This window comes from Triticum aestivum, chromosome 5A, assembly GCF_018294505.1.
Source record: "Triticum aestivum cultivar Chinese Spring chromosome 5A, IWGSC CS RefSeq v2.1, whole genome shotgun sequence".
NCBI lineage: Eukaryota > Viridiplantae > Streptophyta > Magnoliopsida > Poales > Poaceae > Triticum > Triticum aestivum.
Genome location: NC_057806.1, coordinates 592,952,010 through 592,977,762, shown reverse-complemented (window position 1 = coordinate 592,977,762; position 25,753 = coordinate 592,952,010). Strand labels below are relative to the sequence as shown.

Sequence of the window (25,753 nt, the reverse complement as noted above, 5' to 3'; positions counted from 1 at the left end):
GGTGGCCGCAAGCAGCAGCAGCCGCCGCCACAGGCCCCTCCGCCGCCCCCCGTCGAGCAGCAGCAGCGCCGGGGCGGGCGTCGCGGCCGAGGTGGCCGCAAGCAGCAGCAGCAGCCGCCAGCTGCCCATGGCGGGGCGCCACGCCAGCCGCAGCACCCGCTCCCGCCGGCGCCCTCGCAGGACCGGCCAGAAACCCCTGGACGGGGTTTGTTCACGCATACTCCATGCCCATACCGCGCGTCCCCGTCCTCGTTGTTTTTGGCGCCCGCCCGGCCCCTCATCAGGCTCTGTACACGGCCCCTCGTGCGTATCCGCCGGCGCCGCTCTACGGCCCCTCGGCGGCCTATGGGCTGCCTCCGGCCAGTGGGCTAGTGGCGCCGCCGCCACAGTCTCTGCCGTCGGCCCCGGCCCTCCCGCCGGCACCATGGGACCCCGCGCTGCTAGCGACCCTCCACACCGCCCCCACGCCACAACAGTACACCGGCGGTGGCGACTAGTACATGGACACCGGAGCCACGACTCACATGGCCGCCAACCCCGATGACCTTCTTACCACTCATCGTGTTCACACTGCTACTCGCATTACCGTGGGTGACGGTTCTTTCATGCCCATCACTCATGTCGGTCATACTGTTTTTCCTTCTAACTCCGTTTCATTACATCTTTCTAACGTACTCGTTTCACCTGACATCATTAAAAATCTTGTTTCTGTTCGTTCTCTTACACGTGAAAATCCTGTCACCGTTGAATTTGACATGTTTGGCTTTTCTGTTAAGGATGTCCGTACCCGGATGGTGCTCCACCGATGTGACAGCCCCGACGATCTCTACCCGGTCCACTCCTCCACATCCTCCGTCGCTGCACCCATGGCGCTTTCCGCTGGAGTGGACCTTTGGCATGCTCATCTTGGTCATCCAACCCTGCCACCCTTCGTCATATTCTTCGCAGTTTTCATTCACGTGTAATAAGATCGACGATCACACTTGTCATGCTTGTCGTCTCGGCAAACATACTCGTTTACCCTTTAGCACTTTCTCGTATGTTGCTTCATACCCATTTGAGTTAATTCATAGTGATGTTTGGACCTCTCATGTTGCAAGTAACACGGGCTATCTCTATTATCTTGTTATTCTTGATGATTTTTCACACTATGTGTGGACCTTCCCGTTGCGGCGAAAGTCGGATTCTGTTGCCACTCTCACCGCATTCTACTCCTATGTCTCCACGCAGTTTGGTCGCCCCATTCATGCGTTGCAAACAGACAACGGGAAGGAGTTCGATAATCTTGCAATCCGCAACCTTCTCACCACACACGGCACAATTTTTCATCTCGCTTGCCCGTACACTTCGCAACAAAATGGCCGTGTTGAGCGCGTGCTTCGCACTCTTAATGACTGCGTTCGCACCCTGCTCTTTCACGCCAACGTGCCACCACGTTTTTGGCCTGATGCGCTCGCCACCGCATCACTACTCCTCAACATCCGTCCCTGTCGCACTCGCGGGAATTTTGCTCCTCATCATCTTTTGTTCGGCACGCCACCTTCCTACACCGAGCTTTGCATTTTCGGTTGCTTGTGCTACCCTAGCATCACTTCCACTACTTCTCATAAGCTCGCACCACGGTCCGTGGCCTGTATTTTTCTTGGCTATCCCCCCAACACCAAAGGCTACCGCTGCTATGATCCTATCTCACATCGGGTCATCACTTCTCGACACGTTTACTTTGATGAGATGGTTTTTCCGTTTCAGCAGGTACCTTCGGATGTTGCAGCCTTGCCCGCTCCCGATGATGGCCGTTCGGGCGCTTCTCTCGGGCCGCCTCCTAGCTTTGAGGGTGCCCCCCGTGCCCCGGGTCGAGTTCCTCCCCGGCTGGTTTCCTTAGGGGCTGCACCGCTCCCGGCACCTGCGACGCCCCCTGCGCCACCATCGGCGCGGGCCTCCTCGGCGCCCCCCGTGCCCTCGCCGGCGGCCTCACCAGCGGCGGCCTTCCCCGCGCCCTCGCCGGCGGCCTCGCCCGCGGCGGCCTCACCCGCGGTCTCACCCGCGGCATCAGTGGCGGCGGGCTCTTCCTCGTCCTCGCCCGTCGCCCCGGACTCGCTGCCCCGCCCGATGACTCGCTTTCAGGCCGGTACCTTCCGCCCGAGTACGCGGTACACCAGCGATGAATCTTGTCGCCGCTTCCGTCTCCGAGCCGTCCCCTCTCGCATCGTCAGCTCGAGCCGCCCTTCGGGACCCTCATTGGCTCGCTGCGATGCAGGAAGAGTTCGATGCGCTCCAACGGAACCGCACCTGGCAGCTTGTCCCTCGGCCACCTCGTGCCAACATCATCACGGGCAAGTGGGTCTTTCGGCATAAGACTCATCCCGACGGGACTCTCGAGCGCTACAAAGCTCGCTGGGTGGTTCGAGGCTTTCGGCAACGTGCGGGCGTGGACTTCACCGACACTTTTGCTCCGGTTGTTAAACCGGGCACGATCCGCACCGTGCTTCAGCTGGCCGTCTCCCGAGCTTGGCCCGTGCATCAGTTGGACGTCTCCAACGCCTTCTTGCACGGCCACCTCGCCGAGCAGGTGTTTTGTGAGCAGCCCAGCGGCTTCGTCGACGCCACACATCCGGACCATGTGTGCTTGCTCTCCCGTTCTCTTTACGGGTTGAGGCAGGCGCCTCGGGCCTGGTACCAGCGCATCGCTGCCTTCCTGCAGACGCTCGGATTTACATCGACCCGCTCCGACGCGTCCCTCTTCGTGTACCATCACGGGGTTGACATGGCCTACTTGTTGCTCTACGTCGACGACATCATCCTGACGGCTTCCACTGTTGCGCTTCTCCAGCGGCTTACTGCTCGTCTTCGCGATGAGTTTGCCCTGAAGGACTTGGGGCCCCTCCACTACTTCCTCGGCATTGAGGTGGTTCGACGGTCAGATGGGTTCTTTCTGCACCAGCAGCGTTACGCCCATGAGCTTCTCGATCATGCCGGCATGCTTAACTGCAAGCCTGCTCCCACGCCTGTTGACACCAAGGCCAATGTTTTAGCTCTGGAGGGCTCTCTCGTATCCGACGCGGCCTTCTATCGCTCCATTGTGGGTGCCTTGCAGTACCTCACTCTGACGCGCCCCGACTTGCAGTATGCCGTTCAGCGGGTCTGTCTTCACATGCATGCTCCGCGTGACTCTCACTAGACATTGGTGAAGCGTATCCTCCGTTACATACGCGGCACTACGTCCATGGGACTTACACTGACGGCATCCGCCTCTATCGACCTCGTCGCCTACTCTGATGCGGACTGGGCTGGCTGCCCGGACACACGGCGCTCCACTTCGGGGTACTGTGTCTACCTTGGCCGTCTCTGATCTCTTGGTCTTCCAAGCGACAGCCCACAGTCTCTCGCTCAAGTGCCGAGGCAGAGTATCGGGCAGTGGCTAACGCCGTTGCCGAATGCTCTTGGCTTCGTCAACTGCTCTAGGAGTTGCTTTGTGATGTTCATAAGGCCACACTCGTCTACTGTGACAACGTCTCCGCCGTGTACCTCTCCGCCAACCCGGTCCATCATCGACGAACGAAGTACATTGAGCTCGACATACACTTTGTTCGTGAGCAGGTGGCCCTTGGGCGCATCCGGGTCCTCCACGTCCCGACAGCGCAACAGTTTGCCGATGTTATGACAAAAGGACCGCCTACTTCTGTTTTCGAGGAGTTCAGGTCCAGTCTTTGCGTCTCCGGCGACGCTTCGACTGCGGGGGTGTTGAATATATGGTTTGTGCATGTATATTTTATAGTCCGTCCCACCTCCTAGTCATTGTATAGTTGAGGTTGTGATCCACCTTGTACTCCATATATATGCGCTATGCACCGATCAATACATCGAGTTGCATTGTCTAAAATATTCGTTTCCAACAAGGAGCAAGCAAAACCATGGATGGAGCCATGGAGGCCCTGCCTGCCTCCGTTCCGTTCGACGATGCTACTTACTAGTGGTGTACATCTAGTACTGAGAAAGGAAAATCCACGGCAACACGCGCGATGCGATGCTGGTGCCGCCCCAATCCCCATCCATCGGTGAGTCAGTCACACAGGACAGGAGGCACGACTTTGGTCTCTGCCCCGATGGATGGAGAAAAGAATCTGCCGCTTCGGGGAAGAAAGAATTGATTCTCTTGTCTTCTCTCGTCTCTCTGGGTGCCGCGATTGTCCACACGCGCACGCGACGCAACCACCCAACTAGGACGAGTGCGGGAGTGCCGAACCAGCTCGGCTCGGGGCTGCGCCTGCCGTCCCGTCCCAAAGGTTTTACGCGACCGCAAAATATCACTCTGCGTACGTTGGGCGATTTTCAGTTTGACCTCTTCTGTACAGTACAGGCTGAGGCTGTGGCCTCTTCTGTTGGCTGTTGCTACGCCACCCTGGCCCCACACGACAGAGGACCGTTTTTCCCGATCTCTTCTTCTGGAAGAAGAAAAAAACATGCGTCTCTCAGCCTAAGGCAGTAGAGTACCTACTCTAGGCCTAGGGAGTAGTCTAGTGTACATACATGCTCTGAGATGGCGTGGACTGGAGGTTTCCGCTCGTGTCTGTGGGCGCGGCGCGGAGTCAAGAGCGCGGTAATCTGCCCCGGTTTCCACCAGCTCCCAATTACCAGGCGACGACTCTACCCTATCTTGGCACGGATATATATCCAAATCTGCTTACGCGGCATCAAAGTGTGTTTTGCATCACAAACCATGGGTAAAATTGCAACAAAACAGAAAACAACTTGCCGGCCTACGTAAAGGCAGGATCGCTCTATTCGTCGGGGATCAAGGATCGGCCGTCGCCCTGCCCACGGGATATCGATGTGTGGATGGACGGACGGATGCAAGTGGAAACCTACAAGGTCAAAAACACCGAAAGCCGGTCACGAGGGGCGCACGCACCACAGTCCACAGCAACCAGCGAACCGGCTACTCTAGTTGTGGTGATCAATAAGTAGCCGCTTTCCCCTGCCGGACGCTTTATTCGGTGCCGAGCCGACCGACCGATCCATCCAATCAATCAATCACAGTGCGTGCATGTGTGTTGCATCGAAACAGCAGCGGCATTCTGCGCGCTGTGCAGTCGCACCACAGGGCAGGGCGTCCCGGAACGGAAGGGAAGGGAAGGAGCCTTTCTTCCTGCCGTGCCTCGTCCCGTAGCACTCCGTCTCATAGCCCTTTGCAACCTAGCTCCTGTTCGGCGCGTCTGGTCTTCCGTACCGGAGGACCGGTTCATGCCAGGGAATTCTCCATCATACTTTGGTTCCAACACTGAAAAAGGGGTTGGCCAAATTTAGAGTCTAGCAAAGCTTACACGTCGTAAATCTTGATTGAATCTGATCTTTTTTTACTCAGTGGACGGATGCATCACGCTCGCAGGCACTACGTGAGAAAAATCAGCGGACGTGACAGTCCCCACCTGCCTGACACTGACAGCAACTGGCGATATTAGGTTACGTTCGTTCGTTAGTACGCGTACCGCCCTGTCGCTCTCGTCTGCTTGTCCCGGGCGGCGGTGGCGCCTCCGTCGACCATCCATCCAGCCACGCGGGGACACCACAGCCACGCAGAGGATCTGGTCAACAGCGAGCGGCCTGATCGGTTCCAGGCTCTTCATCTCGTCAGACAGGCAGTCCGTCCCTGCACCTGCACCTGCACTGCACTGCACACCGTCGTCCCGTCCCGGGCGGCCGGCCGGCCCCTCTGAAAAGCTGCCTAATTCTGAGCTACTACCCGATCGCGCCGCATCTCCCCGCAGTTTTGGCCCTGCTCTAGCCCCGTGCCCTCCCCCTCTCTGGACCGGTCAGTCACCATCTTTTGTCCGGATAAAACAAGAAGCTCTGAAATATGGCTCGATGATAGTATGAGAGACCGGCCTCTAAACGCAATATATTTCTTGCCTTTCTGGTGGCGTCTCGAAAGAATAAAATATCTGTCTGTCTGGATAGTAGTATAACTCGTGCTGGATCGCGGGAAGGGGAAGCACGTGGATCCGTGAAGCTTTTCCCTGGAGCTGGAGGCAGAAAGAAAGAATTCTAATCCGGCCGGTGGTGGGCGGCATCGCATCGCATCGCCAAAGATAGATCCCGCCCTGGCTATGGCTTGCACCTTAAGATAACAGCCTTTCTTTCTGCTTTGGAGAGAGAGAGAGAGAAACCATTGTTTATTGTTGCCAAGAAAGATGATGGATGGATGGATCGAGCTTTTGATTACTGCTCCTAAACATTCTGAGCGATGGTGACGCCCCAGAAAGATGGATGGATGGATGCCGGAAAGTGGAACCGCCCAAAGTGGTGCGCATTGTTACCGGCTCTCATCCTCAGATTCGCCCGCTGCTTTGCCTTTTCCGGGTGTGTAAAGCAAGAGCTCCTGCTATATTTTACTCCCTCCGTCGTCTTTGACACTAGTGTGTGTAAAGCAAGAGCTCCTGCTATCGGTTAAAAAAAAAACCATAATATAAGAGTATATACACAGCACAGGAAACGCATACAAGCCGATTTTTTAATCCATCGGCTCGGATGTTTTAGAAGAAACCGTCGGCTTTTCCAATCCTGCGGAACAAAGAGGCCCTACATACTCTCATGACTCATCTTCAGGCTGTTTTGATCCCCCCTTGGCCCTGTGTGTCAGCTTCATGCGACACTGAGTTTCAGTAAAATGCTCCCTGCATAAGAAAAACGACAATTCGCATAGTACATAACCCATTACGACTTGACACAAATTATATGCGTTACTACATCTGGAAGTCTCATCTCACGTCACAACTCACAAGCAAACTGCAACCCCAAAGCTTCAGCTAACGATTTGAGTGCTACACAAGTACATTCCTGCTTGGGCCGGCCATCGCTCCTCCTATGGGAAGTGACACGGAAAACATACCTCAACCTTCTCAGCTCGCGCCCAACCAACCAACCATACTCAAAATGGCAGCTGCAGTTCACCCACCTCAGGAAACGAAGCTAGCAATCTTCAGCGTTCATCTTCCCAGCACCTTTCCCAGCCGCTTCACGCCGCGTCCGAGCCTGCACGGCGTACTGCTTTTGCAGGTCCTGGAGCCTCTCCAGGAGCTCTTGGAATGAGGGGCGACACTGCGGGTCACTGCTCATGGAAAAGGAAGGATAACCCTTTAGCAGCACCGGAAAAATGTTATGCCGGAGTGGTGCACAAGACAGTAATAATGTACCTATCCCAGCAGCTCTCGATGATCGATGCCCACTGAGGGTCCGTGTTGCTCGGAATTTGCAGTCTACGATCCATGAAGCCCACAGCTGCGATAATCTGCCACATAGGGATCACAGAGTTAAGAGATTCTTGCCTTCTAGCATGCTTATATATAAACAAGCAAGTGGTTTTTTTCTTAAACTGCAGCGGTGCTGATTCCAGTTTTTCGTAACGATACACCATTCACCAGTTAGCTAGTACGAGTACTTTTCAAGGGATTGTTGGCTCTAGGACATACAAAAAAGGGATATCTAAAGACTTTTTTCTAAGGGTGAAAAGGAGAATGGACGACACCCTAAGCTTCGGGAGTTAAAAACTTTTAAGAACCTTTTATGCAAATTCATCAGCAGAAAAACCAAGCCCTGACAAAAGCATCTCAGTGTTAATCTTGCCGCTAGACTGAAAAGAGAATGGAGGAAATAATGGAGTAAAGAAATATCAAGTTTATTATTATTACTGGTTGTATCTTGGTAGATTTTTAATACAGATCAAGCTGGCACTCTTTCTCGACCTGCTGTAGGAAACAACACCACTGAAGTCCAAATCACACAGTTAGCACCAAATATTGATATAAAATCAGAATATTAACTACCCAACCAACATACATAACACATAGCAAAACACACCTGCATTGGATTGAGAGTATCCCATGGTATCTTCTGAGTAACAAGCTCCCACAGGACCACTCCATAGCTGTATACATCAGACCTATATTTCACAAAAAAGGAAGAAATGAGTGATTATCTGTAGGTAACAAGAACATCTGTTGTTAAAGAGTGCTCATGTTGATCTTACTTCTCATTTGAAGGTTCACTGCGTAACACTTCTGGAGCCATCCACTGCGGCTGGATATGGAAGCTAAGCTATCAGATGCTTATAGCATATTTGTATACATAGAAAATTGGTAGGAGGTTAAAGTTAAAGACACCCTAGATAGCTGGAGAATCGATGCCAAAAGTCAAGTTTTCTTGTACTTACTGTTCCTTTTCCACCTTTTGTTGTCAGAAATGTTTCAAGTTTGAGGCGCGAAAGACCAAAGTCTGCAACCTAATTGAGACAAGTGAGCACAGAATATATAAAAGTGTGGAGAACTAAGTTTCATAGTTACCTTTACAGTCCAATTCTTATCAACCAACAGGTTTGATGATTTTAAATCACGGTGTACAATAGTGGGGATAGAATTGTGAAGATAATTCATGCCCCTTGCCTGCAACAATATAATTATGTTTTTAAGAATCCACATGGCAATGAAAGATTCCATACGGGCAAAATATGTACTTGTCGAACAAAATACCAGGTACGTTTTTATCTCCATGGGTTAATAACATAGATCATGATTGACTTTTGGTGACAGAATCTTCACTTACAATCATAGTAACATAATGTGTACGATAGCTCAAGATACCATGTAAGATGGCAGGTACAGCATGTCACCTCCATCTTTCTTTCATTCTTCCATACACTGAAGCTACAAATATGGCTTATTTTTTAAGGGTGAGCTTCATTGATTAGGTAATAACGTTCATACAATCACGCACAATCAATGCTGACACGCAGGAAGCACTGACTCACGCATCACACCACTAGACTTAAGCTTACCTAGTTGCGCTAAGCTACGCCCACATCATTGGTCACCACCTTGGTGATAGATTATTCGCTCATGGTAACATAATGTGTGCTCAAGGTACCACGTGAGATGGCAGGTACAGGATATCACCTATTTTCTTCTTTCCTTCTTTTACAATGGAGCTACAGGTATGGCTTAATTTACATTCAATTCAACTTCGCTTTCACATTGGTGCTAATTTTTTTATGAGTAGATTAAAATTGTCTCTTGAGATATGCAGGTGAAGCATGCTTATCCAGTTTTTCTGCTACAATATGTTCATTTCTTAACAGTTACACATAATGTATTTGGCTTGACTTTCTAAACCAGCTGTCAAGAGAAAATAGACTTACGATGTCTATGGCCATGCTAAGTTTCCGTCTTGGATCCAGCTTGCCAGTGTTCTTTTGAAGCAACTGAAACAAACTCCCTCTGCAACATGGAACCGTGTTATACAGATTAAGTAAAAAAAATGACCTCTCAAGAGATTCTAAAGTCTAAACAATTACAGAAGAATGCCCTAACTAAATTTGCAATAACCAGAATAGTTCAAAATCCAGAGAAAATAGAGACTGGTCCACCTAGAGGTAAGTCAGCAATCACTGGAAAGTGGTTTCAGTGTCAAATGAAAAGAACCGAGGGTACTAGCAGCCCCAACTTTCTGGGTAAGAGGAAGGTGGATATAAAACCTGGGTATTTGGTCACACAGCTATGTGTGCCAGCCACTGAGCCACATGTTAACCTTTGGAAATTGTATAAAAAGTATGGTTAACAAAGGTAAGGGCTTCAGGTGAACTTGCAGCATCAGTACAACACCATGGAAAAAGACCAATGTGGTTAGCTCAGTCTTTTTGTTCTCAAACCGGATAAACTACTGAAAAATTACCTAGCATATTCCCCAGTTACTACTCACAGAGGCATATAACCAACCTGGGGCGACACGCTTGCACTTCACGTAAGTTAATGTGGAAAGACCAACATAATACGAGTGGCATATGTCCACATGATACTCCCTCCGCTTCAAATTACCTAGCATATTAGGTTTCGTTAGGATGAGCCTTTGACTTGCAATTACACTATTAATATATAATTTTTGTGATACAAAAGCATAACCACAAGTACATCTACTGACATCAACTTTATATCGCATAAAGTATATACTAATAGAGTAATTGTTTGTCAATGGCATGTCCTAACAAAATCTAATATACTAGCTAATTTGAAACGGCGGGAGTGTTTCTCTTTCATATTTATCTAAAACAGCCTCTTACAGAAATGTAGGGAAAGGCTGCGTACAATAGACCCAAAGTGGTCAGACCCTTCCCCAGACCCTGCGCAAGTGGGAGCTACATGCACCGGGCTGCCTTTTTTATTTATCTATGAAGCCTTCCAAGAAAGTGACTCTGAAAAGTACAGGTCCGAACACAAACTTCACATGGATTACATAAACACAACTCAAAACAAGGGCACTAGAATTATGGTGATGGAATATAAGGCCAAGAAGCTCGTGTAGCCCACTGGTTATGATCAAAGTTTGGATGGTGGACTTCTGGAGAGAATCGTTCCAAATATGCAAGAGAAGGGACAGAAGAAACTATGAGGCAGCCACATGGGGTTCAAGGAAGGCCAACAAAATCCTTGGTTTCATCCTTAATTAGTTACATCTACTACCTCCACTTCTGAGCCCCCACAAGGACAAATCTGTAGTTCTGAATTTCCATTTTACATGAACCTTCTTGTCTGAAATTCCTCAACAAAACTCACACTTCTTGCGAAACATAACACATCTTTTCAACCCCAGTTTTGCTACGGATCAGTGACCATCAAGAACCACTAACATTTCAAACTGTGGCATAGATTGCTGAGAACTCCTTGGTAAATGATATGAATGATACTATTGTTTCTATGGGCCCAGATCATAGGTATGGTAGAAAAAAAGGACTGTGATCATAGTGTTTGTCTTCCACCAAGTAAAGGAAAAAAAGTAACAAACACAGAAACAAACATGTGGGAGATATAGCCTACCGTGGGAGGAATTCTGTAACAATACAAAGTCGTTCCTGTGATGCAACTGCGCCCATGAAAAGTATTATACTGGGATGTCGTAGTTTCTTCATCAATGATACCTACAAATTTGGTGGACGCAAGTATGGTCATGACCACAATTATGGAAGGATCACAAGAACAGGATTAAGAAAGTTATCAACATACTGCTAATTGATATCCTACAAAAGAAATCAACATAGTGAAATTTTGTTAACACTCTATCATTTTCTTTATATTTACCCACATGAACAACAAAGAATAGAAAAATGGAAATTATGGTTCAGCGAACATCACAAGGTCCAACCGTAATCTGGAATTAGTTTCTGCACTGGAGTATCTGATTCAAGAAGACAGTAGAAATCATGCAGTTCCATTGGCATAATACGAAATTTCATCAGCAATTGAGGGTCAGCAGAAATTGCAGTCATATATAGATGCCTACCTCTTGTCTGAAGGCATTTATCATTTCTTCCGAATATTCCTGCTTGGAGAACAGTTTAACTGCCACATCCTACGAAAACATGGATAAATATTGAGAATTGATCATTAAGATGTAATGCTTAATACATAACCGCGCAACAGAACATACATACCGAGCCACACCACAAAGCATGATACACTGTTCCACAAGAACCTGCATGAACCAAACACCACAATAGTACAAAATGAGTGGTCTCGCTTACAGAAGCAGGCAATGCCCGCTTGGATACAGCAGTTCAAAAATAGGCACTTTCTTACTATTCTATTTGATTATCTACATGAAATTTTAGTAGTAAACAAGTACATGTCTTATGTGCGTTAAAGAAACCTTCCTTCATTTTGGACCATTTTGCGTGGAAAATGGTGAGACTCAGTCCTGTTCTGGAAGATACCTGGCTAGGGGATACACCTTTTTCTACCTTGTTCCCCAGGTTGTTTACCATTGTACGTAACAAACATGCTACAGTGGCCTCTGTTCTTGGGGCGGCAAATCCAAATGTGGATTTTAGCCAGACTCTTATAGGTCAGCTGTTAGGTAATTGGAACACCATTGTCTCCAAGGTAGCCGAGGTGCAACTTTCTAAGAACAAGGATTCATGATAGAGGGATTTGCATTCCTCAGGGTTTTTTTTTCCTGATGAAATCCATGTATGCGGTCCTTATAGACACAAGGGTTCATTTTAGATCAAAACGGTTTTGAAGACTTAAATTGCCCCAAAATTAAGGTGTTCATTTGGTTCCTTTGTTGGAGGGTTATTCTCACAAAGGATAATTTGATGATGCGCGGCTTGTTTTGAGCAAGAAGCTATCCAACGTCTATTTTTTGAGTGTGGGTTAGCATGTATGCATGGCGTGCTGTATATTTTGGCTTTCAACATAACTCCACCCCGTAGTGTCTAGCATATTTTTGGGTCGTGCCTGCGGGTGTTTTGATAGGTCTTTACAATCGCTTATTTTGGTCGGGGCTGCATCGGTTTTTTGGTCCGTTTGGCTATGCAGAAATTATGTTAATTTTGACAAGAAAGTTCAATCTTGTATGCAGATGTTACTCTCGTGTACCAGTTGGTTGCGGTCTTGGGCGTTATAACAGAGGGTGCAGCACAAGAAGCCAAAGGAGCGTGGGGCAAAGAAGCTCGAGTGGTACCAGGAAGTTTATGTCCCGGGTTGGATGTCATGCAAGTGATAGAGGCTTCTTAGTCTCTAGTTGCTATGTGTGGCCTGTCACACTTTAGTTGCAGGCTGTGAGGAGTTGTGGTCTATCACCATTTTTATTAGGCTACATTTTGATGACTTGTAATAAACGTCGGAATAATTAAGGCCATATGCATCTACGATGCAGAGGCCTAGGTAATAAGGCTTTCATTTTCTAAAAAAAACGCTCAAGTAATAAGCATACACAAGAAAAATGCTATCGCAGTTGTGGCATGGAACTCATGGCACCAGGACTACTGTAAAATCATGAAAATAAGTAAATAACTGAAGTATTTTGACATTAAAGACAAGAAGAGATAGAACTGATTTGGATTATGACAAAAACGAACACACAAACTATTATTTAAGAGGCATGCACAATGAGTAGTTACTGAAAGATAACTGTTTTGGATTAGCCAAAGAGAACAGAGCATAACGAGGTATTACTAAGAGGCATGCACACTGAGGAATTATTGAGAACAAACTCCTTAAGCAGTTCTGAAGAGTACAAACTGTTGCTATGCCTACGCCTAAATCGTTTAAGAACATGCTAACAAGAGATGTGAGAGTGTACATGTCCAGAAAGATGGAGTAATTGCAAAGGGAGAATAACTACCTTGACCTACTTGTTCTCCAATTACTAGATCTTCCCACAGAATCTCATAATCTAAGCAGTCTGTTTCATAATCCACTCTCTCGATAGGACTCCCAATAGTACTTGTGCTGTTCATACTACTGGTGTTGTTAAAAGTCCACCAGGAACCTGAGAACTCATATTTGCTTGACTGGGCGTATTCAGTGTCTTGGCAGTCTGGAATCATGATAGGCTCTAGAACTGGAACTCTCTGATGACTCTGGTCACTCTCTTGCTTATCATGCAAATGTGTTGAGGTTATGTTACTCTTCCCAGAACTCCCATCATTTTCACGCCCTTTCCGAGGCCAGGATATCCCCTTCTTGGCCAGCAATGCCTCGGCCTTTGAACTAATTTTTTTGTGAAACCCTACTTTTCCTTCTCCTGGATTATCAGTACTTGTTTTGCTCAACTCCCGAGGGGATTTCTCTTCAGCAGCAAAGACACCAAACCGTACATCCTCATTCGGGGTGCTTGCCTCACTTGTTGTCAGGTTCGCCCTGACATCATGTTCAGAATACTGTTCCTCACAGCCACTAGCACACTGTCTCTCGCAATTCTGGCCTGTCCTTATCCGAGAACGGATTCTACTTGTAAGCTTGGTAGCCTGTGTTGTTATTTAAAAATCAGAAAGAGAATACACTAGGAAATAAATTATGCATAAATATCAGAAAGAGAATCTTTCCATTAAAACTAAACATTCGAATTCCTTCTTCTGTTTGCTCAGAAATGCGACTTACAAAAGTTGTTATCTTGGAGGTGCTAGCAGATTGCAGAGGTTGCTGGGAGTCAGAAGAACCTTTGTTTTGTGAACCACTTTTAGGCCAGTTGTTATCATGAAAATGGGGCTTTGATGAACTTTGACAGGATTTCTCTGTGGTTGAAGGACTAAATATGTCCTGCAGTGTCCGTACATCAAGCGAGACACATATGAGGCCAATCAAGCTACCATCGTCATCATATAAAGGAGTGTTATGGACAACAATAAAGAACCTTTCTCCTGACTTGTTTTTAACAGGAAACTTTCCTCTAAAACACTTGCCCATAAATATATTCTGGATAACGACCTTTGCAGCATCAAAGTCTGTAGGATGAACAATTAACTCAATGGCATCCTGGCCAATTGCTTCTGATGCAGAATAGCCATACATATGCTCGGCATACCGGTTCCTAGGTTACAGTACAAAGGTAAGAGTTTGGTAGAAAGACGCTTCATATGATCGAACATAATGGCAACATTTTCACTACATGTTCTTCTTGCCAGAAAAACAGCATAACTTCTCAAACAGTGTTGTAAGAAATTTCGAAACTGAAATCATATACTAAAGTGTATCAGAGACTAAAAAATATATCCATTCACACCAAAAAATGCTTGATAGGTATGCACCATCATAACTAAGGTCCACCAAATATGTGGCATGGGCATAGTGTTGGCAAATTATTCCAACCAATCTGAGATAACGTAGATCTTTGAAGCAGACATGATGCTTCGACGTTTGTACAGTTTTTGTGGGTCAAGTTTGCGTACGAATACCAGAACAAAAAAAAATTGCTGAATAATCGGTGCAATCATGCAAAGAATTGCTATGATACATCCAGTGTCTTTTATGATGAGTTGATGCTAAGCAGGACAATGCCATAAAACATCCCCAGTGTGATCACCGGGGCAAGCTAGAGGCTGGACATCCATATTCTGAATTTAGCAACCGCTTTCCACCCACTAAAGCCATACATTCCTCTACCGCATAATAAAGCTAATGCACACAGGACTGTTTCAATACAGCCCCAAGGGAAAGGCCATTACATCCTTGTAACAGCACAAGAGATTTGTGCAGCCCAAACTAAGTTGAGAGCTAACCTTTGAGCCTCCATATAGGTCCCCGCAGCATATTTGCACTCGCGGGAAAGACTACACAACTAAACAACCAAAAGCCCTACAAATTATGCCTGAACCTATGCATGACACCGGTTCAGCATTTCACCAAACACACGGTGAGCATCGAGAATGCGCAGCTAGGGCTGGAAGCTCACCAGTAGAGGAGCTTGCCGTCGGGCGCGATGATGTGCACGGCCTGGCCCAGCGACTGCAGTATCCAGTGGCAGTGCCTGTCGGAGAGCCTGGCGCGGTTGTCGCGGAGCTGCCGCGGACCCGGCGACGGGTCCGGGAGCGCGGCGACTCCGCGCCGCGACGAGGAGGGGTGCCGCGGCGGGAACGCGGGGCGGCGGCTGGGCCCCGGCGCCCGCCTGCCCATCTCCCGCACGAGCTCGGCCTGCCCCTGCTCCAGCTCCCGTATCTTCCTCAGCAGCTCGTCCGCCTCCATCGCCGCTCCCTACAGCTAGCCGGTTTCGTGACTCGTGAGAGAGGAGGGCGAGCCGCGGGGAGAGGACCTGGGCAGAGGCCAACAACGGATGAGCTCACGCCTGACATAATGGAGGGAGGGAGGGAGGCGGGCGGCGCGGCGTGGCGTGGCGCCATGCCTGACATCCCACCCGCGCTAGCTGCTGCGGTGCGGTGCGGCCTCATCCTCTTGGAAACTGAGAGAGATCACCTCTTGTGTTCTGTCTGTTCTGCTGTGTTCCATGTTCTGTCCTGAGTCCTGACTCGTGTCTTCCCGCCTCCGTCGGGTATGCAAGTCTTTTTTCATTTTTAGGGGTCGGGTAGGCAAGTCAACTTGTGCAGCCAGCGGATGATCGCCGGTTCCCAACGAAATTTCCCTTTGTTCCTACTCGACCTCGTAGAGAGATAATGATTTGAAAAAGAATACTCGTAGAATGCGGCTGATTCGAGACATGTCAATCAATATTTGTCCAGCGAACCAAACCAAACGTGGTTAGATGGCTAGGAGGACAGTGATATCATTCCCGGGGGTTCAAGTTCTATGCCTGACAGTGAGTGTACGAGCGTCTATATCGTGCTATGTTAACGCATTATTTTATTTTCACATCAAAGAGTGTAAGGAAGTACCCTAGAATGATTATGGTACTCCATTCTTCCATCTGAATTAATTGACACAACCTTTTTACAAATGTCTAGACAGTAGTAGCAATGTCTATAGCGATTTTGAAAAGTGTTATTAACCAGTTTGTTGCCTCGCAACAGGAATTTAATAGAGACATTTAATAAGAATTGAAAGTACTATTCTGATCCTGAGCTAAAATGAACCCTCATGAACAGTGAACTCAGGAAAAAATAGTTAAAATTTTCAAAAAAAACTATTTTTTGGTATACTCTGACAAATATATTTTATGCTTGCAAAATTTCAGCACGAAGAGACATTCATGGAAGTCGTGAAAAAAAATCAATACTCCAAAATGTTTTCAACGTTAATTAAGAAAACGGTCTTCCAAGAACAATGGAAAGCTGTTCATCTTTCAAACACGTCAAGTGTAAATACCATCAGTGGGCATTATCTAATCTCATCCCAATGAAACATCTTCAATCATTCCCACCGCTTCTTCTTCATGGGCTCGTCAGCCATCCATCGCAGCTGCAGTCAGTATCAGTAGGCAACAAACCTTGCAGGGTTGTCCCGTAGGACCCACAAATCTTCTTGTGCTAATATCATCCCAAGGATTTGTTGCAAATGCACACATCTCATGCACCTGCTTTCAACATTTTATACACCAACAAGAACACAATGATGGCTGTCCAATGGGCAGCCTGTGAAAAATAGCAAGTCTGCATACTTCAGGAATCCAACACCAAAACAACAGGGCAAGAAGCAGGAAAATAGGAATGGTAACACGATCGGCGATTGTCAACCCGTCATCAAACTAATTACCTGCAACTTCTTTACGGTACCACGGGAAAATCAAGCATTTTACTCTGTTTCAATCCATCTGCTATTCTATTCTGAGAGCAGCAAGCATTTATTACCTTCAAAATTCTCAAAAGGCAGCTGTTGAAGCCCTTCTAATAGTCAAGCAAAGAACAAAAATCATTATCAAGTTTTACATCACACCATGCAACTAAGAACAAAATCACTATCACCATTCCGCGCCACACTATGGCACTACCTCATGAGCAAATGCCACATTCTCCTAAGTGAAAGAAGCTACTTTTTCTTCAGATCCAAGGGCTCAGCCTGTATTTTCCTTATCAAGAACCAAACCGCACACAAAGCTCATACGGACAAGGCGACACATGAAGCACAAGAAGTTATCCACACAAACTCCTACCAGAAACTGATGTAGAGATTAACAGAGGACGGAAGCAGTCTGTAATCGGAAGTGCAGCCCTATCCACCACCACCAGGCATGGTTCACTCAGTTGTACTTCCTCGCTGAGCATGCATCCATAGACACTGATGAGAAACAAAAATTTGTCAACATGATATTCACACCCATATAGCTAGACAGAAGGATATGAAGAACAGAAGTTAAGATGATATGAAAACTGAAATTTGCCTACCTAATGGTACTGATCGACAATCAACTTTGGTCCATTCTCACATTGCCGTGCTTCATTTGAAATCTGTTGTATTATCTTTTTGGTACCCTGACTTCCATTGTTGTGTAAACTTAAGTGCAACTCTTTCAGAACCTTAAGGTGTTCTATACCGTCAACTCCCTCAAAAGCAAAGAACCGTAGATCAAGCCTTTCGAGGTTCGCTGTAGCCTTCTCCAGAAACACCAATTTTGGCATGTAAGGAGCAGAAAAACGAAGAAGCTTCAGACTCTCGAATCCACCAGGGTGAACTATGATCATCATGGTACTGTTAGGATGTTCCAAGTGAAGCTGGATCTGCCTGCAAGTGGCTTCAGATTCTAGACCCTGTTCTGCATCATCAAGCTGGCTAAGTTGCACCAAAGCATCTGAGCTAAGCATCGCGACTGAGTGGGTCAGCTTTGTCAGTGCGTCCAGTTCAATGATCCATTTTGGGAGATTAACCACTTTCGCCTGCAGTTTGCAAGACAGCTCAAGGGCATTCAGAAACTTGGGCGGGGAGGAGAGACAACCCCATGAGCTGAGAAAACCAGCAGACCCATCATCAATTACAAGAGTTTGGAGCGAGTAGCCACAAAGATCTTCAATAGAGAACCTCAATTCATCGAAAAGTTTACCCTCATTCTTGATGTTCAACTTGTAGATTACAAGCTTCCTCAGCTTGGTCAGCTGACGAAATCTGCTACTGAAGATGGTCCTTCGACAATTTCGATGCCTGACAGTACACAGAGGGATTTTATTGGCTTCTTCTTCATATCCTCAGGAAGCTTCAATGCCTTCCGTGTCTTTTTGTTCCCACCAAGTATATTCTTCACCTTTTGCAGCTGGCAAATAGTTTTGGGTAACTTTGTAATACCAGTTTCCCTGATGTCAAGGGTCTCTAAATACTGAAGCTTCCCTATCTCTTTAGGAAGCTTTGTGGTGTCTGTTCTACGGAGGCTGAGGTGCTTGAGAAGAAAAAGTTTGCAAACAACTTTTGTGTGTTCTTGTTTGAAATCTGTACAGCCTTCAAGATCCAAATGTTGCACAATTCTCAACTTTTGTGGCTTGGAAAGCAATCCATTCAAAGTACCAAATACGCTCAACGATCGCACATGAGATAGGTTCATGTTATGTTTTGCACTCTCAGTCTTCAAACCATCGCTCTGAAGTGACAACCGGCAAACCATATTACTGGGCGGCGCCATCAACCACTGGCCACCAACCACGGTGACAAAATTTTCCTCACCCGCCTTGCACACAAGATACTCATGTATCATGTTATGAACTTCATAGGTCTTCACCTTTCCATTGCTACTGTGCTTCACAGCTCGAATTATCTGTCTCTTTATCAAATGATTGAAGCATGTTTCCGCGACCTCTTCTGCGCTCAATCCTTGTTTCTCACTGACAAGAGCTTCTGAGATCCATTTTCTTAAGAGGCGTTTCCTGCTATTTTGTGAACCGCTCGGAAATATACTGAGATATAGAGAGCATCTTTTGATCTCAGGTGGCATATCAGAATAGCAATTATCAATAATGCTCATTAATCCATCATGGGAAAGAGGTTTCAGATAGTCTGGCACCAGATTCTTAAAAACTTGTTTCCAGTCAGAAATATGTGGGTTGCAGGCAACATATCCAGCCATGATAACTACCGCCAATGGCAGCCTCATGCACATTTCCCAGTGTGCAGGTATAATTTTGCTCTTATCTTGCTGTTCCTGGCAACCTTTAGCTTCAGCCATGATGTCCATAAATAATTCTTCAGATTTGTCCCCGCTGAGGATTACAGCCTTGTAAAGATAATCTCCTTTATTTCTTACACAAGCACTGGCAACAGCCTGGAACCTTGACGTAACAATCACTCTGCTACCTTTCTCACTTTTAGGCAGTGACTTATTTATCAGCTCCAACATATCAGTAGACCAAACATCATCCAGCACAAGCAGGTAACTGCCATGAGAAGAAGAGATAATAAGATGAGTCACTTTTAAACAATGTAAATGAAGTGTGGAATAACAAAGAATGAAATGAAAGTACATATCTAGCAAAAAATTATCTTGTTCAACTTGAATGCAAAGAACATATAAAAAACTGATGTAAATCATGTGAAGACTAGTTTATGCAATTCGATGATGCTTTCATGTAATATGCATAGAAAGCATAGTGATGAGCTACTCAAAGAACCACTTGATGGATGTTATACCTGTATTTCTCAAAGTGCTCCTTAAGCTCTTTCTCGAGTTTTTGAAGTTTCAATGTTTGCAGTCTATCATGTGTTTTCTTTGAGGTGCCGCCCCCAATACTGCCATGAGATGTGTCCCACCACCGCTGCTGCCTGGTACCTTCTCTGACCTGTGGCATGATCTGGTAGAGTATATGAGGCCCTCGCGAAAAGCCACCCGACAACAGACGGCTTGAAGGGCCTCACATGACGGTGGCCCCAGCCACGTTGGCGGTCCACCCGTCATGGACGCACCAGTAAGCATGCCCGAGTCGCTCTCACCAGCTGGGGCTCGCTCGCGGGCACCCCCATTGCCGCCCAATAATGGTGGCCCCCTGCGCACCTGGCGGTCCACCCGTCATGGACCTCCCACCGGGGTCGCCCCCCAAGAAGCCCCTGTGGCAAGCCACCGCAAGACGAACGGCTAGGAGGCTCTCTCCACTTGTAAGGCGCCCACGAAGGCGGGTACTCCAGCATCCTTTATAGGAGTAATAACCAACACATGGAAAAAAATGAATACAAATACTCCAGAAATCCAAAACATTAATTTGAAGCAAGGGAGCCCTTAAATCTACTCAACCAAAAGGGATGCAACAAAATGCTGCAAAAGCTGTAGGTTATCCACCATCGCAGCGGGAACACTAAAAAGAACAAACCCAGTGCTAGAAGCTCCCACATCAGGTGGTGGGTCTGGGGAAGGATTATACGAGGCAAGCCTTACCCTGCACAGTGCATGCCTCTTTTAGTGGGAAACTAGTTGTATAAACAAATATTAAGAGTGATTTTAACATGCGAGCAACACAATAGAGACAAAATGTTGGACAGCTCACTTGTTCAATTATCTTCGAATGAAAATTTACACATACATAGAATACACCTATAAATTATATACATGTGGTACTTATTTCAGAACTTCTTGAAATTTGAAATTTTCATTTTTGATTTTTTTCTAGATAAGGATTGGGTGTACCCATGAGAACATACACTCACACATAGAGTAGTAGGGAAGCTAACACTCTTCGTTTTCGGTTGTAGTAATCTTTCCGTCAACACTTGAGATGGATGGGAAAATCTCATCGTCGCCATTAACAGAAAGCACAATCCGATTAGCATGGCTGGCAGCTTCCTTCCTCATGACAGCAACTGTCTCGATGACACCAGCACAACTTGAACAGTGTGAAGAGTAGATGAGGGTGACCTTCTGGAGGCTCTCAAGGTATATGATACCTGCTGGAGTTTTACCTGCTGGGCCAGAATAGTGTGTCAGCTCGATGTGCCTCAGACCTGGCATGGCTCCCTGCTCAAACTTTACCCATGGTGCATAGCAGTCGAAGGCGAAAAACTCCAGTCTGGTGAAACCTGAAGTTATAGTGACTTGTTTCCGTGGGTCACCAAACAGCTGGATTGCAAGGCTAGTGAGACTGGGCAGACCTCCAAGTATCTTGAGATCGTTTAGTCCTTGTTCAAAGAGCCTGATTTCTAGCTTCTTAAGACGGCTGAGATGTGCGATCCACCCGGGAATTTTAACAAATCTTGGGGCCACCTTTAGCTCTTCAAGTAGAGGAAAGTTGGGATATGAAGGAAGGTCGTCGCTCGTAATGAAATCACCGTGAACTATTAGGGACCGCAGACTAGTGCACTTGCCCATGCAAGACAGTAGATTGTCATTTTTTGGCGTGTCGGCAGGCTCACCGTACAACATGGCTTCAGCCTTAATCAATCCAGTCATCCCTCCAATCTCCTGCAGGGTGCTTGCCGAGCATTCCCTCGAATCAATGGTGCCCAGCACCTTGACTGATTTGAAGCGATCACTTCCGGCAGGTAGCCTCACCCCAGTATGGCCAAAATGCAGATTTGCTAGTTTGGGAAGCTGGATGAGCTCCTTGGGCAGCTCTTTCACTCGTGTCAGCCTTACATCCAGTGTCTCCAGATTTTGCAGCTTCCCGATCTGTGGCGGGAGAACACTGATTTGGGTCAGCTCGATCTCTAGAGTCTCAAGATGTCGTAGGTTCCCGATTTGTGGAGGAATCCTAGTGACTTGTGGTGTCTCTTTCAGACTCAGGTGCTTCAGTAGGATCAGTCTGCATATGTGTTGTACATCAGTATCGTCCAAACCATCACAGTCCTCCACATTCAACACTCGCAGATACCCCAAATGCTTAAACGAAAACACCTTGTCACAGTGAATAATGGTTATAGAACGAACATGCGACAGATCCAACCTTTCTGTGCCGTTTGAACTGTCTGAGCCACAATGTCGGATAGACAAAAAGACAGGTCTCGCTGCAGGTGTCTCTGAAATGTCCAAGTCGGACAGAAAGGTGACCAGGTTCTCTTCTCGTGATATCAGCCTAAGAACATATAGCATCATGGAGTTGACCTCATACATCCCCTTCCCATAAAAGGTTGGGCGTTCCACAGGCTGAATCACTTTGCTGCCAACGAGGTCATCAAAGCATTGGTTCGCCACTTCCTCACTGCTGCGCCACCCAACTTCAGAGATAAATCCTTCAGTGATCCATTTCCTAACTGTATCACCTCTTCTAAACTTTTGGTACTTGACAGTTGTACTTGTAGCTATGCACAGCAAGCAGGTCTTCAGAGTGCTGGGAAGGTTTTCATAGCTGAGTGAAAAAACCTTTATCAAGTCCTCCAAACCAGAAATACGCTCCTGTGCAGAATCTAAAGAGCTTGCCATCTCGTTCCAAGCAGAACAGAAAGCATACACCATATCTTGCCATGGTTTCCTTGCGGCTATTTTGCTATTGAGCAACGAAGCAATGCTTATAATTGCTGAAGGAATACCACCGCATATTTCCAAGATCTCACCAACTTCTCTTGCAAGTGCATCAGGGCAACTGGCCTCAGAGCCAAAGCATCTCTGTAGAAACAATTTTTTGGAGTTCAGGTGATCAAGATGCTTAATTTCACATATCAACTCATCTTGGCCAGAACAACATGTCTTTGCTATGTCATTAACACGAGTTGTAACAATTACTCTGCTACCACAACTGTTAACGGGCAAGCTGCGGGATAGGATATGCCAATCTTCTTTCCTCCATAAATCATTCACTATGATCAGGTACCTGCCAAAATTTGCACACAGAAGCAAGAACAGAGTAAGGCTCGACACGATGGTGACAATATTATCGAGGTAGTCATGCAGTGTCCGTTAAGGTTAGTAAATTAATCATGCAATGTGGTTATTGTGATGGGCAATGAAGTCAAAAGTGTGGAAGTATAATGAACAGGTACATAGTGTACTCTCCACTGTTAATTGATTTCATTGTCAGAGAACTACTACATGACTACATGACAGTAAAATAGGTACCTTTTGTTCCGAAGGAAATCCCTAATTGCATCCTTTGCTTCTTCATTGTGATTTTTTTCCACGTTAAGCTGACGAAGCATCTGGTCAAAAATCCCCTCCATATCAGGCATAGAGGAGACCGAAACAAAAGCACACGAATCGAATTGTGGCCTGAGCTGACGGAACACGAGATTAGCAAGAGCCGTCTTCCCCAATCCCCCAGAACCCACAATGGAGACTATCTTCATCTGTTGTCCGCCTGCAAGGCTCTTGATTAGAGTATCCCTCCCCCGCTCAACGCCGACGAGCGGCTCCTCCGCCTCTTTCCGCAGATGGGGCGACGGTCCGGTGGTTGTGGCGGCTGGAACGAGCTTATCTTTATCGGTGCTACTGTACATGTCGGCCAGATTCAGGGCCTGGCTCTTGATGTCGTTGATGGCGTTGGCGATGCGATGGCGAGGGCCCAGCAGGCTGGCCAGGAACCCCAGGCAGCCGTCCCGGCAGGCGGCGGGCTCGCTGGCCGCCAGGAAGGCGTCGACGATGTCCTCGGCGTGGTAGGACAGCTCCCTGCAGTCGTCGGCCCAACGAGGGTCCGAGCCGTTGCCTAGGGCGGCGTGCAGGCTCGTCAGCTCCCTCAGAAGCTGCTCCGCGTCTTCCTTGACGGCCTTGTGCAGCTTGTGCTCGAGGAGCTTCTCCAGCTTGGGGAGCAGGGAGGCCATGGCCCCCGTCGCGACGTCCACCATGCTCGCTCTCTTCTTCTTCTGGGGTTGTCTCGCTCGATCTGTTTCTTTTTCTTTTGTCTCCCGATCTGGTTTTATGGAGGTCAGGAGGTTGCTTTTCGTCATCACGGACTCTAATCGGCCGACCGGCCAGGCAACAAATCGGTCGCGTCCGCACCAGCCACGCGTCCCGAGACCCAGGGGCGGAGCCAGGATTTGGGGGGTGAGGGTCCCAAAAATACAAACTAGCATCTAACAGTTTGTGGCTGTGCATACCTAATCTTCTATATCTAAATAGCTAGCCTTCACTAACATACTTCTCTCAATATGCAAGCATGCCACCTCATCATAAAACATGCATAGGAAAAGGCCCACCTCAACATGCAATTATGCATATTAAAAATCCACTTCAACATGCAACCATGTATGCATGTAAAATTCCATTATATTATGAGATTTACATTTAATTTTTATATATTTCAAAAACTATTATTTCAAATATTGATCTTTCGTATAACCAAAAACATCATTGAAATATTACAAAATATTCCCGCAACAACGTGCGGGGCATGTAACTTGCAATAGCCTAGACATGAGCCAATGATATACCTTAGATCTGACGAGAGTCCTGCTATGTTGTCCTAAGGATGAAATTCAAAAGTCAGATGATAAAATCAGCGCAAACCTAATTTACAATACCTATTATTTGAGAATAAAACAAGAACTTGCTACCCCTAATTAATTGTTTTTGAGAAATTACCCCTAATTAATTTCATCTAAAGCAAAAAAGTTTATGGTCTATTGAAGCCAGATGCGGATCAGTTCATCAGTTGAATTCCACAGTATAAATCAACAAAGGAATCAAAGGAGACTCACGCAGGATTATTCTACCATCAGCAGTGTTGTGGATCAGTTGTACAGATGCCATCGTCAAACTTCCAGGAGGAGCAAGCGCGTGTGCCTGGTTCGTCGGCGCCGAAACGAACGATAGGGAGTGTCCTCGATCGTCGAAATCACTAATTAAGGAGTACTCGTTGTAAAGAACAGTCCACTTCCCCAGGTTGCGACAAGTGGTGCACATGCAGCGCGCCACTTGTCGCAACCTGGGAGTTTTTCCTTTTTTCGTAGATCCGTCTATTCAAAACGTTTTATCTTTTAAACCGTGTGTCTAAATCTCGAACCGTTTTTACATTGGATTCTTTATGTCGAGATCTTCAAAACTAGAACCTATGTTGATAGGTTTTGACGAACTTTTTTTATGAGAAAAACCGGATGAAAAAAATCAGGCGAAAAAACCGAACCGGGAGCATGGTTTTTTTCCTTTCCGAAAAAGGCACGCCCGTGTCTCCCGCGAAATCACACCCGTGCGTCTTGTAGAAGCAAAACCGTGACTCTCGTGAAAGGAAAAAAAACAAAAAAACGCGTTTTTTTCGTTTCTGAGAGGCACGACCTTGACTCTCGCGAAACAAAAAAGAAAACAGAAAACGCGTATTTTTTTCCTTTCTGAGAGGCATGGCCGTGACTCTCACGAAAGCACAACCGTGCCACTCGCGGAAGCAAAATCGTGACTTTCACGAAGAAAAAAAACAGAAAACGCGTTTTGTTTTTCCCTTTCCGAGAGGCACGGTCGTGACTCTCGCGAAAGCACAACCGTGCCTCTCGCAGAAGCAAAATCGTGACTCTCGCGAAAAAAAAAACAGAAAACGCGTTTTTTTTCGTTTCCAAAAGGCACGGCCGTGACTCTCGCTAAAGCACAACCGTGCCTCTTACAAAAAAAACGTGACTTTCGCAAAACAAAAAAAACATGTTTTTTCGTACAAAAAAATTGAACTTTTTTTGATCGAATAGCTAAGGAAGACCGGGAGAAAACCAAAATGTCGAAAACC

General features: G+C 46.9%; 2 protein-coding genes and 1 pseudogene across 17 annotated transcripts; all 3 read right to left on the bottom strand.

Moving 5' to 3' along the window:
- Nucleotides 1-6,392: 6,392 nt before the first annotated feature.
- Nucleotides 6,393-15,787, bottom strand: LOC123105091 (dual specificity protein kinase splA). 16 transcript variants are annotated; one of them, XR_006450686.1, is made up of 15 exons: nt 15,217-15,763; nt 13,926-14,355; nt 13,168-13,792; nt 11,474-11,514; nt 11,323-11,391; nt 10,860-10,960; nt 9,188-9,266; nt 8,337-8,435; nt 8,207-8,275; nt 8,024-8,073; nt 7,855-7,936; nt 7,191-7,285; nt 6,953-7,105; nt 6,777-6,859; nt 6,393-6,671 (listed from the first exon to the last, which is right to left on the bottom strand). XR_006450686.1 is itself a non-coding variant. In XM_044527075.1 (14 exons), exons 2-14 carry the CDS (start codon nt 15,504-15,506, stop codon nt 6,967-6,969), a joined length of 2,169 nt encoding a protein of 722 aa, XP_044383010.1. In that variant the 5' UTR covers nt 15,507-15,573; nt 15,676-15,787; the 3' UTR covers nt 6,698-6,966. The 16 variants fall into 16 exon arrangements, 6 of the variants coding, with proteins under 6 accessions (XP_044383010.1, XP_044383009.1, XP_044383011.1 ...); XR_006450689.1 differs by lacking the exon at nt 6,393-6,671 and adding an exon at nt 7,686-7,760 and having other exon boundaries at nt 6,698-6,859; nt 15,217-15,762; XR_006450695.1 differs by lacking the exon at nt 6,393-6,671 and adding an exon at nt 7,686-7,760 and having other exon boundaries at nt 6,698-6,859; nt 8,207-8,268; nt 15,217-15,762.
- Nucleotides 15,788-16,886: 1,099 nt separating this feature from the next.
- LOC123101606 (disease resistance protein Pik-2-like) lies at nt 16,887-20,200 on the bottom strand (annotated as a pseudogene).
- A 481-nt stretch (nt 20,201-20,681) lies between these two features.
- LOC123105090 (disease resistance protein PIK5-NP) lies at nt 20,682-23,948 on the bottom strand. Its single transcript, XM_044527071.1, has 2 exons — nt 23,170-23,948; nt 20,682-22,924 (listed from the first exon to the last, which is right to left on the bottom strand). Exons 1-2 carry the CDS (start codon nt 23,889-23,891, stop codon nt 20,848-20,850), a joined length of 2,799 nt encoding a protein of 932 aa, XP_044383006.1. The 5' UTR covers nt 23,892-23,948; the 3' UTR covers nt 20,682-20,847.
- Between the last annotated feature and the right edge of the window lie 1,805 nt (nt 23,949-25,753).